The 13,085-nt window shown below is 36.5% G+C and overlaps 1 protein-coding gene across 1 annotated transcript in view; it reads right to left on the reverse strand.

The window, feature by feature from the left end:
• Positions 1–13,085, reverse strand: part of DECR1 (2,4-dienoyl-CoA reductase 1) — a 38,706-nt gene that overhangs the window by 13,371 nt on the left and 12,250 nt on the right. The window contains exons 3-5 of the mRNA XM_015082983.3: positions 11,306–11,363; positions 11,095–11,181; positions 9,987–10,134 (exon numbers count right to left, since the gene is read on the reverse strand). Coding sequence (XP_014938469.1) covers positions 9,987–10,134; positions 11,095–11,181; positions 11,306–11,363 — 293 coding nt within the window. The remainder of the gene's footprint in view (positions 1–9,986; positions 10,135–11,094; positions 11,182–11,305; positions 11,364–13,085) is intronic.

The following is a 13,085-nucleotide window of genomic DNA, read 5'->3' on the forward strand; positions in this document are numbered from 1 at the left end:
CAGGACTCTGGTTTTTCTAGTCTACTTTAATTATGGGTCCTGGTCTCAACTTTAGGCATTTCATGGCACCCTTGTAACTGAGGTAGTAAACATACACTTATCTTGGTGGAACATAACGTTTTCTTTAATAGCTAACACTTAACTGAGCACTAGCCTGGGCCAGGCACTGTTCTTAACACTTTACACGCACTAGTTCATTTAACCATCGCAGCAATCCTAGGAAGAAGGTTCTATATTATCCCCAATTTACAGAAGAAAAGACTGAGGCACAGAAAAGTAACTTGCCCAAATTCACAGTACTATCAAGCGATGTAAGCAGGATGGGAACAGGCAGTGTGATTCTAGAGCCTACACCCTTAACCACTACTAAAACTGCCTAAGAAACTTCCAATTACATAGTTTAAAAGAAAAAAAGATTCCCTTCAAAATTTCCAAATCACTTTACCTTTATATTATCTTCATAATACACCCAAGTAAGGTACATGGTTGCTACAAGAAATTTTAACAAATGAATTTGAGGGGCGCCTGGATGGCTCATTCGGTTAAGCACCCAACTTCAGCTCAGGTCATGATCTCCCGGTTCACGAGTGCGAGCCCCATGTCGGTCTCTGTGCTGACAGCTCGGAGCCTGGAGCCTGCTTCGGATTGTGTCTCCCTCTCTCTGTCTCTCTCTCTCAAAAATAAATAAATTTTTTTTTAAAATTTTAAACAAATGAATTTGAAATGTGCCATCAAACTAAGTGAGATAACTCTGGCAAAAAGTGATTTTTGAAAATGATACTGATGCTGTCCTAATAAATTCTGAATGATGAGTAGAAACGTACTTTTAAACATTCTTTAAATGCACCCAGTATTCTAAGGAAGGACTGGACACAATACACAGAAATGTGTCCATATGGTCCTAATATTCTTTAAAATCTAGACAGCATTTAACTTGCACTCATACTACTGAAAAATAAGAAGGCCACACTCTACTCCTGGTCTACTCTTCCTTGCTTGTGCAACAAGGTGCACTTGCTTCCATACCAGTGATTTTGCCAAATGACTGGTCATCTTGTTTTATTCCAGTAGTAACGCTGACAGACATAACCAAAAGAGCTGTTAAATACGCCCTCAATTCCTCTTGTTTTTGTGGCTCTCAGAAATGTTTCATATACAAAGCATCACCTTTCGTGCTTAGTGGTAAGTTAGGAACTCGTGGCGACAGGAATGGAGAATTGAGAATTTAAAGCATCTACCTCATATATAAAAAAGACTAATTCTGAGCCACGTGTAACTATAAGGGAATAAAATAGTACACACTTTACAGTCACTGCAAGTATTAAATGAGCTAATAAATGTTTAGCATTTAGAACAAAATCTGATACAGAATAAACAATAAATGTTTGCTTTTTTTTTTATGATTATTTTTATTTTTGAGACAGAGAGAGACAGAGTATGAACGGAGGAGGGGCAGAGAGAGAGGGAGACACAGAATCGGAAGCAGGCTCCAGGCTCTGAGCCATCAGCCCAGAGCCTGACGCGGGGCTCAAACTCACGGACCGCGAGATCATGACCTGAGCTGAAGTTGGACGCTTAACCGACTGAGCCACCCAGGCGCCCCTGTTTGGTGTTTAAAAAAAAGGAAAGATGAAAGGCAAGAAGGAAGGAGGAAGAAGGAAGGGAGAGAGGAAGAAAATACGGCTAAAGTTAAAACATTTCCTTACAAATAATATTTTGCTTTTTGCTTGTTCCATATTCTAACACCTGTTGGGTATTCTACCTTTATTTAGTAATTATATAAGTGGCAGTGATGACTACAGAATTCTCAAATGGTCCTATGTGGAAGGAATTCTAGCTTCTTGGTATAAAGTACTCCATGTGACTCAATTACCAAAGTTAGTCCAAAATCAAGTACAATATCTGGGTAGGCTAACCTATAATAGGATTTAAGAAAAAATGTTTTATTTGAATAAAATCCAAACAAATATTTTTTAAATAATTTTTTTTTAATTTATTTACTTTTGAGAGAGAAAGAGAGACAGAGACAGAGTGAGAGTAGGGGAGGGGCAGAGAGCGAGGGAAATACAGAATCCCAAAGCTCCAGGCTCTAAGCTGTGAGCACAGAGCCCAACAAAGGGCTTGAACTCATGAGCTGTGAGATCATGACCCGAGCCAAAGTTGGACACTTAACTGACTGAGCCACTCAGGTGCCTCCAGACAAACACATTTTTAAAAGATAATAATGGGTATGTGGCCAATATTTTAACTTCAATGTCAAGTAATTTTTTAATGTTTATAATGTTAAATATTTATTTTTGAGAGAGAGAAAGAGAGCACACACACAAGAGGGGGAGGGGCACAGAGAGAGAGAGGGCAACACAGAACCTGAAGCAGGCTCCAGGCTCCAGGTTCCCAACATGGGCTCGAACTCACGAACCTGAGATCATGACCTGAGTTGAAATCGGACACTCAGCTGACAGAGCCACCAAGGTGCCCAAACAAGTAATTTAAAATTCTGATAAGCAGCCAAAAATGACATTTATCAGGCTGTTCTGAACACTCATGTACTATGTTTTTGACAGTGGTACATGAAGGAGACATGTTTTGGACATAGCTTAAACATGATAATCAATTTCAAAAAGCAGGGCTATAGCCAACACATCATCTGTTCACAAAAAACAGAGGTGAGGACTGCCAGAGCAGGTGAAAAGAGGAAGCAACATTTGCATACAAATTGCCCTCAAATAATTGGCTGATCCCTAAACTGAAAAAGCACTGTTACAGCTCTAAGAACCTCAGTTAAAAGTAATAGCTGGAAGCTGAAAAAGTGAGCCTTAAGAAAATTTTAGTGAAACAAATCTACCAATATACAAATAGGATAATATATCATAACCAAGCAGGATTTAGATTCAGAATGCAATGTTGGTTTAAAAATTCAAAAATTATGGACTTCAAGCTGTATTACAAAGCTGTAATCATCACGATAGCATGGTACTGGCACAAGAACAGACACTCAGATCAATGGGACGGAATAGAGAACCCAGAAATGGACCCACAAACCTATGGCCAACTAATCTTTGATGAAGCAGGAAAGAATATCCAATGGAATAAAGACAGTCTCTTCAGCAAGTGGTGCTGGGAAAAATGGACAACGACATGCAGAGATATGAACCTGGACCACTTTCTTACACTATACACAAAAATAAACTCAAAATGGATGAAAGACCTAAACGTAAGACAGGAAGCCATCAAAATCCTTGAGAAAGCAAGCAAAAACCTCTCTGACCTTGGCCACAGCAACTTCTTACTCAACACGTCTCTGGAGGCAAGGGAAACAAAAGTAAAAATGAACTATTGGGACATCATCAAAATAAAAAGCTTCTTTCTGCACAGTGAAGGAAACAATCAGCAAAACTAAAAGGTAACCGATGGAATGGGAGAAGATATTTGCAAACCACATATCTGATAAAGGGTTAGTATCCAAAATCTATAAAGAACTTACCAACTTAACACCTAAAAAACAAATAATCCAGTGAAGAAATGGACAAAAGACATGAATAGGCACTTCTCCAGGTAAGACATCCAGATGGCCAACTGACACATGAAAAAATGCTCAACATCACTCACCATCAGGGAAATACAAATCAAAACCACAATGAGATACCACCTCACAGCTGTCAGAATGGCTAACATTAACAACTCAGTCAACAGCAGATGTTGGTGAGGATGTGGAGAAAGAGGGTCTCTTTTGCACTGCTGGTGGGAATGCAAACTGGTGCAGCCACTCTGGAAAACAGTATGGAGGTTCCTCAAAAAGTTAAAAATAGAACTACCTGATGACCCAGCAATTGCACTACTAGGTATTTATCCAAGGGATACAGGTGCGCTGTTTCAAAGGGGCACATGCACCCCAATGTTTATAGCAGCACTATCAACAATAGCCAAAGTATGGAAAGAGCACAAATGTCCATCGATGGATGAATGGATGAAGAAGACGTGGTGTGTGTATATGTATATATATACATATACATATATACACATATATACATACAATGGAGTATTACTCGGCAATCAAAAAGAATGACATCTTGCCAATTGCAACTACGTGGATGGAACCGGAAGGTATTATGCTAAGTGAAATTAGTCAGAGAAAGACAAATATCATATGACTTCACTCATATGAGGACTTTAAGAGACAAAACAGATGAACATAAGGTAAGCAAAGCAAAAATAATATAAAAACAGGGAGGGGGACAAAACATGAGACTCTTAAATATGGAGAACAGAGGGTTGCTGGAAGGGTTGTGGGAGGGGGGATGGGCTAAATGGGTAAGGGGCATTAAAGAATCTACTCCTGAAATCATTGTTGCACTATATGATAACTAACTTGAATGTAAATTTAAAAAAAAAATTAAGAAATTAATCAATGGAATTCACCATACTAACAGGTTTTTAAAGCTGGGCATGTCAATAAACAGAAGATTTGACAAATGCCTATTCATGATTTAAGAAAAAAAAAATCAGCAAACTAGATACAGAAGCAAATTTCCTCAACTGATAAGGAACACTTAGGGAAACCTACAGGTAAACTCATAATTAATGATGACTGAGTGGTTTCCTCCTGATATCAAGATAAAACATTTACTTTCACCACTGCTATTCAACATCGTACTGGAGGTCCCAGCTGGTAAAATAAGGCAAGGAAACTAAATACAGATTAGAAAGGAAGGTATAAAGATTGACTTTTTTCACAAACAATTATCAATAGGGGTGCCTGGGTGGCTCAGTCAGTTAAGCATCTGACTTTAGCTCAGGTCATGATCTCACAGTTTGTGGGTGCGAGCCCCACATTGGGCTCTGTGCTGACAGCTCAGAGACTGGAGTCTGATTCAGATTCTGTGTCTCCTTCTCTCTCTCTGCCCCTCCCCCACTCTCTCTCTCTCTCTCTCTCTCTCTCTCTCTCTCTCTAAAAATAAACATAAAAAAAATTTTTAAGATTATCAAGAATATAGAAAATCCTAAGGAATCTACCAAAAAAGCCGTAAGAACTATTAATTAATTTTAGCAAGCTCACAGAAAAAAGGTCGATGTACAAAAACAAGTCCACCATATTTTTAAATACTAGAAGCAAACAATTATAAAATAAAATTTAGAAAACAATATCCTTTAACATAACACCAAAAATATAAAATTCTTTGGCAGAAATAAGACCTACACACTGAAAAGAGCAAAACATTGCTGACAGAGATTAAAGACCTAAACAAATAGAAAGATACTGCATGCAGACTGACTGAAAGACGATATTGTCAAAATATCACTTCTCCTCAATATAATCTATAAATCTATAATCTATAATGTATAAATCTGTAAATTTTGACTCCTGGTCAAAATTTCAGGAGACTCTTTCATAAAAATTATTGAATTCTAAAATTTATATGAAAAGGCTAAGGACATACAATAGTGAAAGCAATTTTGAAAAAAGAATAAAGTTGGAGGACTCACAATACCTGATGTCAAATTAATATAAAGCTAATCTATATATATATATGTATACATTATAAAGCTAAGTAATCAAATAATGATAGATGTATCAACTGAACAGAATAGAGAGGTCAGAAATTGACCTACATTTATATCAACTGATTTTCCACCAAAGTACCAAAGTATTTCAATGAGGAAAGGATGGACAGATATATGCAAAAAATTAATCCTGACTGTTATCTCATACCACATGCAAACATTAACTCAAAATGGATCATGACCTAATTGTAACAGTGAAAATTATAAAAGTTCCAGAAGAAAACAATGGAGAAATTAATTGTGACCCTGGGTGAAGGAAAGATCTCTTAGATAACTCAAAAAGCATGAGTCATAAAAGAAAAGTTTCATTAAACTGAACAACATCAAAATTAAAAACCTTTTATCTTCAGAAGACATTGTTAAGAACGAGACAGATCACAGACTGAGAAAAAAATATTGGCGGAGCATGTAACTAATAAAAGATTTATACTCAAAGTATGTAAAATAACTTTTCAATCAATACTAAGACAAACACCTAATAAATAAACGGACAAAAGATTAGAACAGACACTTCATCAAAGAATATATGCAAAGACCACAGGAAAAGATGCACAACTTCATTAGTCACGAAATGTAAGTTAACACCACAAATGAGGGACAACTACAGAGGACGGCTAAAATGTAATATAACCAATCCAGTGTGGGCCAGAATGTGGCACAAATGCATATAAATTGCTGTTGGGAAATCAACCTCCTGGAGCCAATTTGCAAAACCGTTCAGTGGACTTATCAAAATTTAGTTTCCTCAACTCATCAAAAGACACTGATAAGGAAATGAAAAGACAAGCAACAGATTGGGAGAAAATATTCTAAAGACATACTATATCTGACAAAGTCCTCAGTCCAGATTAAACAAAGAATTTCTATAAATCAATAATGAAAAGACAAACAACCAAATAAAAATGTATTAAAAACTAAAATAGTGAGGAGTAAGTGGAAGATGGAAGAGGGAACCCTTGGGAGCAGTAAAAATGTTAGATGTCTTGCCTGGCACGATGGTTACCTAAGTGCATAAGCTTATTAAAAGTTCAATTTGAACACAAAAAAATCTGTGGATCTCACTATATACAAATTTTACCTCAATTTTAACAAGCTAAAATTAATACATTTGAGTTATGTTTTGCATTTATTTATTCTTTTTTAATAAGCTTATAATAGTCTTGATTTCATTCTATTTCCACACTGATATATAAAAGTACATTGTAAATTAAATAGTACCACAGTGGTATAAAGTATTATTAGTGTTACCTCAATAAAATACTTTTTACACGTCCTTAAATCACCTCTTTTGAGTTTCAGGAGGTATCTCTTATTTCTAGTGATCTAGGGTTTCATGTAAAAATTCAGTATTTATCCTATCCATGTCCTTTGTGACTACATTTATTTAGTTTTTTTAGTTTGAAATTTATTGTCAAATTGGTTTCCACACAACACCCAGTGCTCATCCCAACAGGTAGTCTCCTCAACTACATTTAAATAAAACCCTCTATTAGTGTCTTTTTTAGTCTCTCTTCATTGCAAGTTCTCTCAATTCTTTAATAAAATTAGGTATCCTTTTCCACACTGTTCACTAATTTTTACATTGATACGTGATACCTTAGAGATTAATGGATCTCAGCATAATATTTTCAATATTCTTCCCAATAAGGATCAGCTATGTATTTACCAACCTTTGTGGTTATAAGAGTACATTGGACTAACGTCTTTAGGAGTTTCCTAAATCTTTTTTTTAGTGTTTATTATTTATTTTTGAGAGAGAGAGAGACAGAGACAGAGCACAAGTGGGGGAGGGAAAGAGAGAGAGGGAGACACAATCTGAAGCAGGCTCCAGGCTCTGAGCTGTCAGCACTGAGCCCAACACGGGGCTCGAACTCACGAACCGTGAGATAGGACCTGAGCTGAAGTCGGACGCTCAACCAACTGAGCCACCTGGACACCCCAGGAGTTTCCTAAATCTTTTATTTGTTCATAATTATTAACTTTGCTTCAATGCTACTTAGAAACATACTTTAATAATGTCCTAGTTCTAGCTTCTCTGCCTCTGCTAAGGTCACCTCTCTTGTGATCCTCAGTCATCTGCTATCCCCTCTCTGAGAGCATATGTCATCACCAATCCCTGCCAGCCAATGTCTGCCTTCCAGTTGCCTTCCCTTCTCTAGTCTGAGTTCCCTGGATATAGAACCTTAACTAATTTCCTAGATTCCAGACCACCTAACGTACTTCTGACCACAAATTACCAAAGACTGCCTGCCTTCTGAACTGACTTCCACTTTGACACACTTCAGAGATCATCAGCACCTAAGTTCCTTGACTGTCGCTCCAATACCAGAATAGGCCCTGTGCACTGTACTCCACAGCCCAGTGGTACAAGTCCTTCAAACTCTGTCAGGTTATGGCATCAATAACTGACATGAATCTTGGAAGAATAAAAACTGGCTTCCATCTTTAAAAGTCTTAGCTCATATATTTTTAATGAAGCCCATAGAATTTTAATCCAATGTGATGAGTAAAAATAGATCATAGTCTGTTAAAATGAACGACAATAATGAGAAAAGAAGGGGGAGTCAGACAAAAATCAAGAGTCACAGAGATGGGCAGCGGAAGGAATAAAAGAGACAATGGAGCAGAGAAACACAAAGGTGAGAGAGACCGAGATGAAGAACGAAATAGGGAACCAAGAATGAAGAGCTGACAGAAACAGAGAAAGAAATAGAGAAATGAGTAAGAGATAAGGAGAAAAAATAGGAGACAGGAGAGACAAAAGGCACACAGGTCAAGGATCCTAGGACAGAGAAAGAAAAAGATCAAAAAAAAAAAAAAAAAATCTTGGAAGCTCCAAATGGAACTGGAGTAAGTGACCTGAAGTTTCTATTTCAATGAGCTCAGGGACAAAAGATGGCAGTTGTACACATACAAAAACAGCCAGCACCTCTCCAGCATCCTTCTGTCTGTTCCTACGTTTTTTCTCAAGCTGGCTTGAGATTTATCCACACTGTACAGAAGAAATGGAATCTAATGAGGCAAAGGCTTCCAAACCAGAAGGAACCTGGCCAACTCCATGCCTTCCCTTCTCTCCACAAGCCTCAAGGACTCTTCCCCCTTTTCCTTGTTCAGAATGCTCTCTACCCTAAGAAATACCCCTTTCAAGTCCCACCGCACCCTCCCCCCACCTCGTTCAGGGACAGAGTCTCATCCACCTCTGTCATTTGTGCATATAGTACAGGACCTGTTACACAAAAGTCATCAGTAAGTGTCCATTAAATGAACAAATATACTCTGATTCTAGGCATATAAGTATGTACACACGTTACACACATACATAAATTACACATATATTTACTACTTATATTTCGTGAATAGTTTGTTCATAGTACTAAACAGAAATGTTCTAGTAACTTCCTTGCAGATCTATTTTCCCCAGTGTTCTCAATCACAGCGATGCATCATCATCCAAACTATTCACCCAGCACAAATTCTCTCATGTAATCAGTAAGGCCTATTGATTTTATCTGCTAAATGTCTCCTAATTTATCCCTCATGTCATGTGGCCACATACCAAAAGAAAAGACAAACCCTTCGGAATGGTCTCCCTAATTTTTTCCACCCCCCACATTGTTGTCAGTATCCCTTCCATCAAGTCCAAGACATGACTTGAAGGAGACACCTTCAAGAGAAATCCCTAAGAAAACAACTCCCATTTCCTTCACAAGTAACATCAAATTTTCTTTTTTTATTCTTTTTTTTTAAGTTTATTTATTTATTTTGAGAGAGACAGAGACAGTGCAAGTGGGGGAAGGGCAGAGAGAGAGGGAGACAAGAGGATCCCAAGCAGGCTCCTCGCTGCCAGAGCAGAGCCCAATGTGGGCCTCGAACTCACAAAGCCATGAGATCATGACCCGAGACACTTAACTGACTGAGCCCTCAGGTACCCCAACATCAAATTTTCTATTTTGGTATTGAGAACTTTCCCAATTACACCCAATCCACATCCCCACTCATTTCCCACCATTCCGCCTCCTTATCTCTAACCACATCAAATTTCTCATCAATCCCTAAATGTCTGTTTATCAGGTCTCTTTCCTGGGACATTTTCATTTACTTGCCACCCTCCTTTCACCCCAACTTCTCCACATCAGGATCTTGGAAAATTCAGCTCAAATTGTGTCTTGTTCCTCAACCTGATAATCATCCTAGGGAGAGTTAGTCATTCTTATCTCTGGGTTTCCAACATACATGAAATGTATATTTATGACAGCTCATATCATAACATCCAGTAATTATTTAGGTATCTTTCTGCTCCATTAGCCTATGAGTTGCACAGATACCAACAATGTCTTATTGACTTCTGTAAATATCCCAGGACTTATCACAGAACCTGTGTGCAGTAGGGACTCAATCAATATATGAAGAATTAATAAACATACCTTTCTGTGCTTTAATTAGTTGCTTTCCAATTTCTAGAGTCACATAGGCAGTACCATTTAGAACTATGTCAGTTATGGTCTTCCAAGCATTAGGAGAGAGTCTTTCAGTGGGAGAAATAAAATTCCCTGCTGCATTGTTTATCACAATCTAATAAAGCAATAAGGCAAGTTATAGAAATTTTTAGATAAGGAAGAACATTTTCCCTCCAGAGTTTTTACTTCTAAAACATACTAATCCAAATACCATTAAGGTAAAATTGATAGTCTGCTATGAAATAAAACCACAAGATTTGGTTCAGTTTTACTTTTTTTGAGCCTGTAAAAATCCCCTGTGTTATTTACCACATTTCAGAATCCTATTCCCTGTCTCAAAATTAGGGTAGAATCTATCATTAAGAAAACAAATACAGATTAAGCATGTCTACCACTTATCTACACTGTATTTCAAGGAATCTCAAAATGCCTTTTAATTTCTGGTGACATTTTGGCTTACTTTACCCAATGAAATTCTTGCTTGATAACATGTTTCTTCACTATCAGTAAAGATTCTACCTAGCTCTATTAGCAGACTCAATATTACTGGTCTGTCTGAAAATATCTTTAACTCAGAAGAGCGCTCTCTGAGACTACTGGAGGAAATTGCTTCTTTCCCATATGTGAACCAAACAACAACCAAATACTCATACACAACTCGGGTCTTAAAAGGAAAAACCTGGAGTATTTTATTGATTTCTTTACTTGTATTATTCTCCTCTACTGATGGAGATAATCAAAAGTTATTAGGAAAAGCAAAGAGCATGAATCATTTAAACTAGATATTGTGTTGTTGGATAATTGCTCTTATTTCATAATCTTATTAAATAAAGTGAAATCAAGTTTATTCTATATGACTGTAAATGCATTTTTTAAGTATTTCTGAAAGGAAATGGTATAGCAGTTCACCTAAACTGTTCCCTGCTCTGAGCAGAGCTGGCTCTTCCCTTAAGAAAGAAAATAGCTTCTCAATGCAGCACTTGCTCACGTACATATTTTATTTCCTGAGTGCATCCTTAGTACTCTTGTGGGTGTTATCAACATCCTGTTCTGGCCTCATCAGCACTGAACTTACGTCGGGATGTCCCGCAACTTTGATCAGTTCTGACACAGTGTTTTGCACCATTTCAGGATCCCTCACATCACACTGAACTGCATGAACCTGAAAAATAACACAGAGAAAAAGAAATCCAACAATTTCCAGACTTCTTAAACCAAAAGCATGAAAAAGTTACTTAAGCATGTTTTATTGGTAAATCCGAATTAAATAACTCTTTTTAATGTACCTTATTTCCAGTCTGAGAAGAAATTTGTTCTGCCGTATCTTTCAAAACATCAATCTTTCTAGAAATAAAAATATGGTACTTTGCATGAATTCTGAAATGACTTCATATTATATTTTTCTTTTTAATTCCATAAACTGAATTCCATAAATTAAAAACAAAGAGAATCTATAGCCTAAACACATGCATTTTTGACAAAATACAAAAGCTGTATCTATAAACGAATCAGTTTGAATGAATTTACTTTCCACAAGTTAATTTAGTATAATTTTTGTATACTTGATACTCAATTATTGAATTATTTACTTTTAAACTAGTTGCTTTATATCTACTCATAGTTTAAAATTATTTCCTTAATACAAAAATGCTGATTCAAAGGGGTACATGCACCCTAACATTTATAGCAGCATTATCAACAATAGCCAAATTATGGAAAGAGCCCAAATGTCAAATGTCCACCGACTAATGAATGGATAAGGAAGTGCGGTGTGTGTGTGTATGTGTGTGTGTGTGTGTGTGTGTGTGTGTGTGTGTGTACAAATGGACAATGGAATATTACCCAGGCATCAAAAAGAATGAAATCTTGCCATCTGCAACAATGTGGATAGAGCTAGAGAAAATTATGCTAAGTGAAATAAGTGAATCAGAGAAAGACAAATACCACGTGATATCACTCATGTGTGAAATTTAAAAACCCAAACAGATAAACACAAAGAATGGGGGAAAAAAAAGAGGGAGGCAAATAAAAGACTCTTAACAATAATAGAGAACCAATAGAGGGTTGTTGGAGGGGAGGTGGGCAGGGGGATGGGCTAGCTGGGTGATGGATATTAAGAAGGGCCCTCGTGATGAGCATTGGTGTTATATGTAAGTGATGAATCACTAAATTCTACTCTTGAAACCAATATTATACTATGTTAACTAAAATTTAAATAAAAACTTAAAACATGAAAAAAAAAAGTAAATAAATTTTCTTAATTGCAATAATTTCTGTTCCCTTGCCCAAGCCTGCTTTAGAAAGAAAATACATTTATGATATAATGTAAGCTTATATTATACTATATGAAATCTGTTATGTATAAAATTTATGTTAGTAGATTTTAGACCAAATTTATGGATATAAAAGCATTATATGCATTTAGTTTCATACTCTCAAAAGAAACATGAAAAATAAACCATAAGCATAAATTATGTAGTGTTACAAAGAAAATAAGATTTTAATACTTGCAAAAATGTTACAATATAAAAAAATGTTCTGGCCAATTTGCATGAAAGGAAACATCTGAAAGAGATTCCTTTGGCCCTTTGTAAATTACATTGTGACTTGTCATTCAGATTATTATTCAGCCTATCTAAAAATTGAAAGAAAAAAAAAGCAGCCTCAATACAGTAGTTTTTAACTTATCCATTATCAATCATTACTGATCTTCCTCAAGTTAATGATGTGGTTACACCCAATAAACCCACCATAAATTCAAAACACCGTAAGTTGAAAATGCATTTAATACACCTAACCTACTGCACACCATAGCTTAACCTAGCCTACCTTAAACACATTAGCCTATAGTTAGGCAAAATCACCTGATGCAAAGCCTGTTTTATCATAAAGTGTTGAATATCTCACAGAAACTTACTGAATACTGTACTGAAAGTGAAAAACAGAAGGTTTATCTGGGCACAAGATGGTCGGAAGTGTATCGGTTATTTACCCTCATGACTGAGTGGCTGACTGAGAGCTACAATTCACTGCCAGCATCATCAGAGTATCTTGTCACATATTATT

This window comes from Acinonyx jubatus, chromosome F2 (genome assembly GCF_027475565.1).
Source record: "Acinonyx jubatus isolate Ajub_Pintada_27869175 chromosome F2, VMU_Ajub_asm_v1.0, whole genome shotgun sequence".
Classification (NCBI taxonomy): Eukaryota; Metazoa; Chordata; class Mammalia; order Carnivora; family Felidae; genus Acinonyx; species Acinonyx jubatus.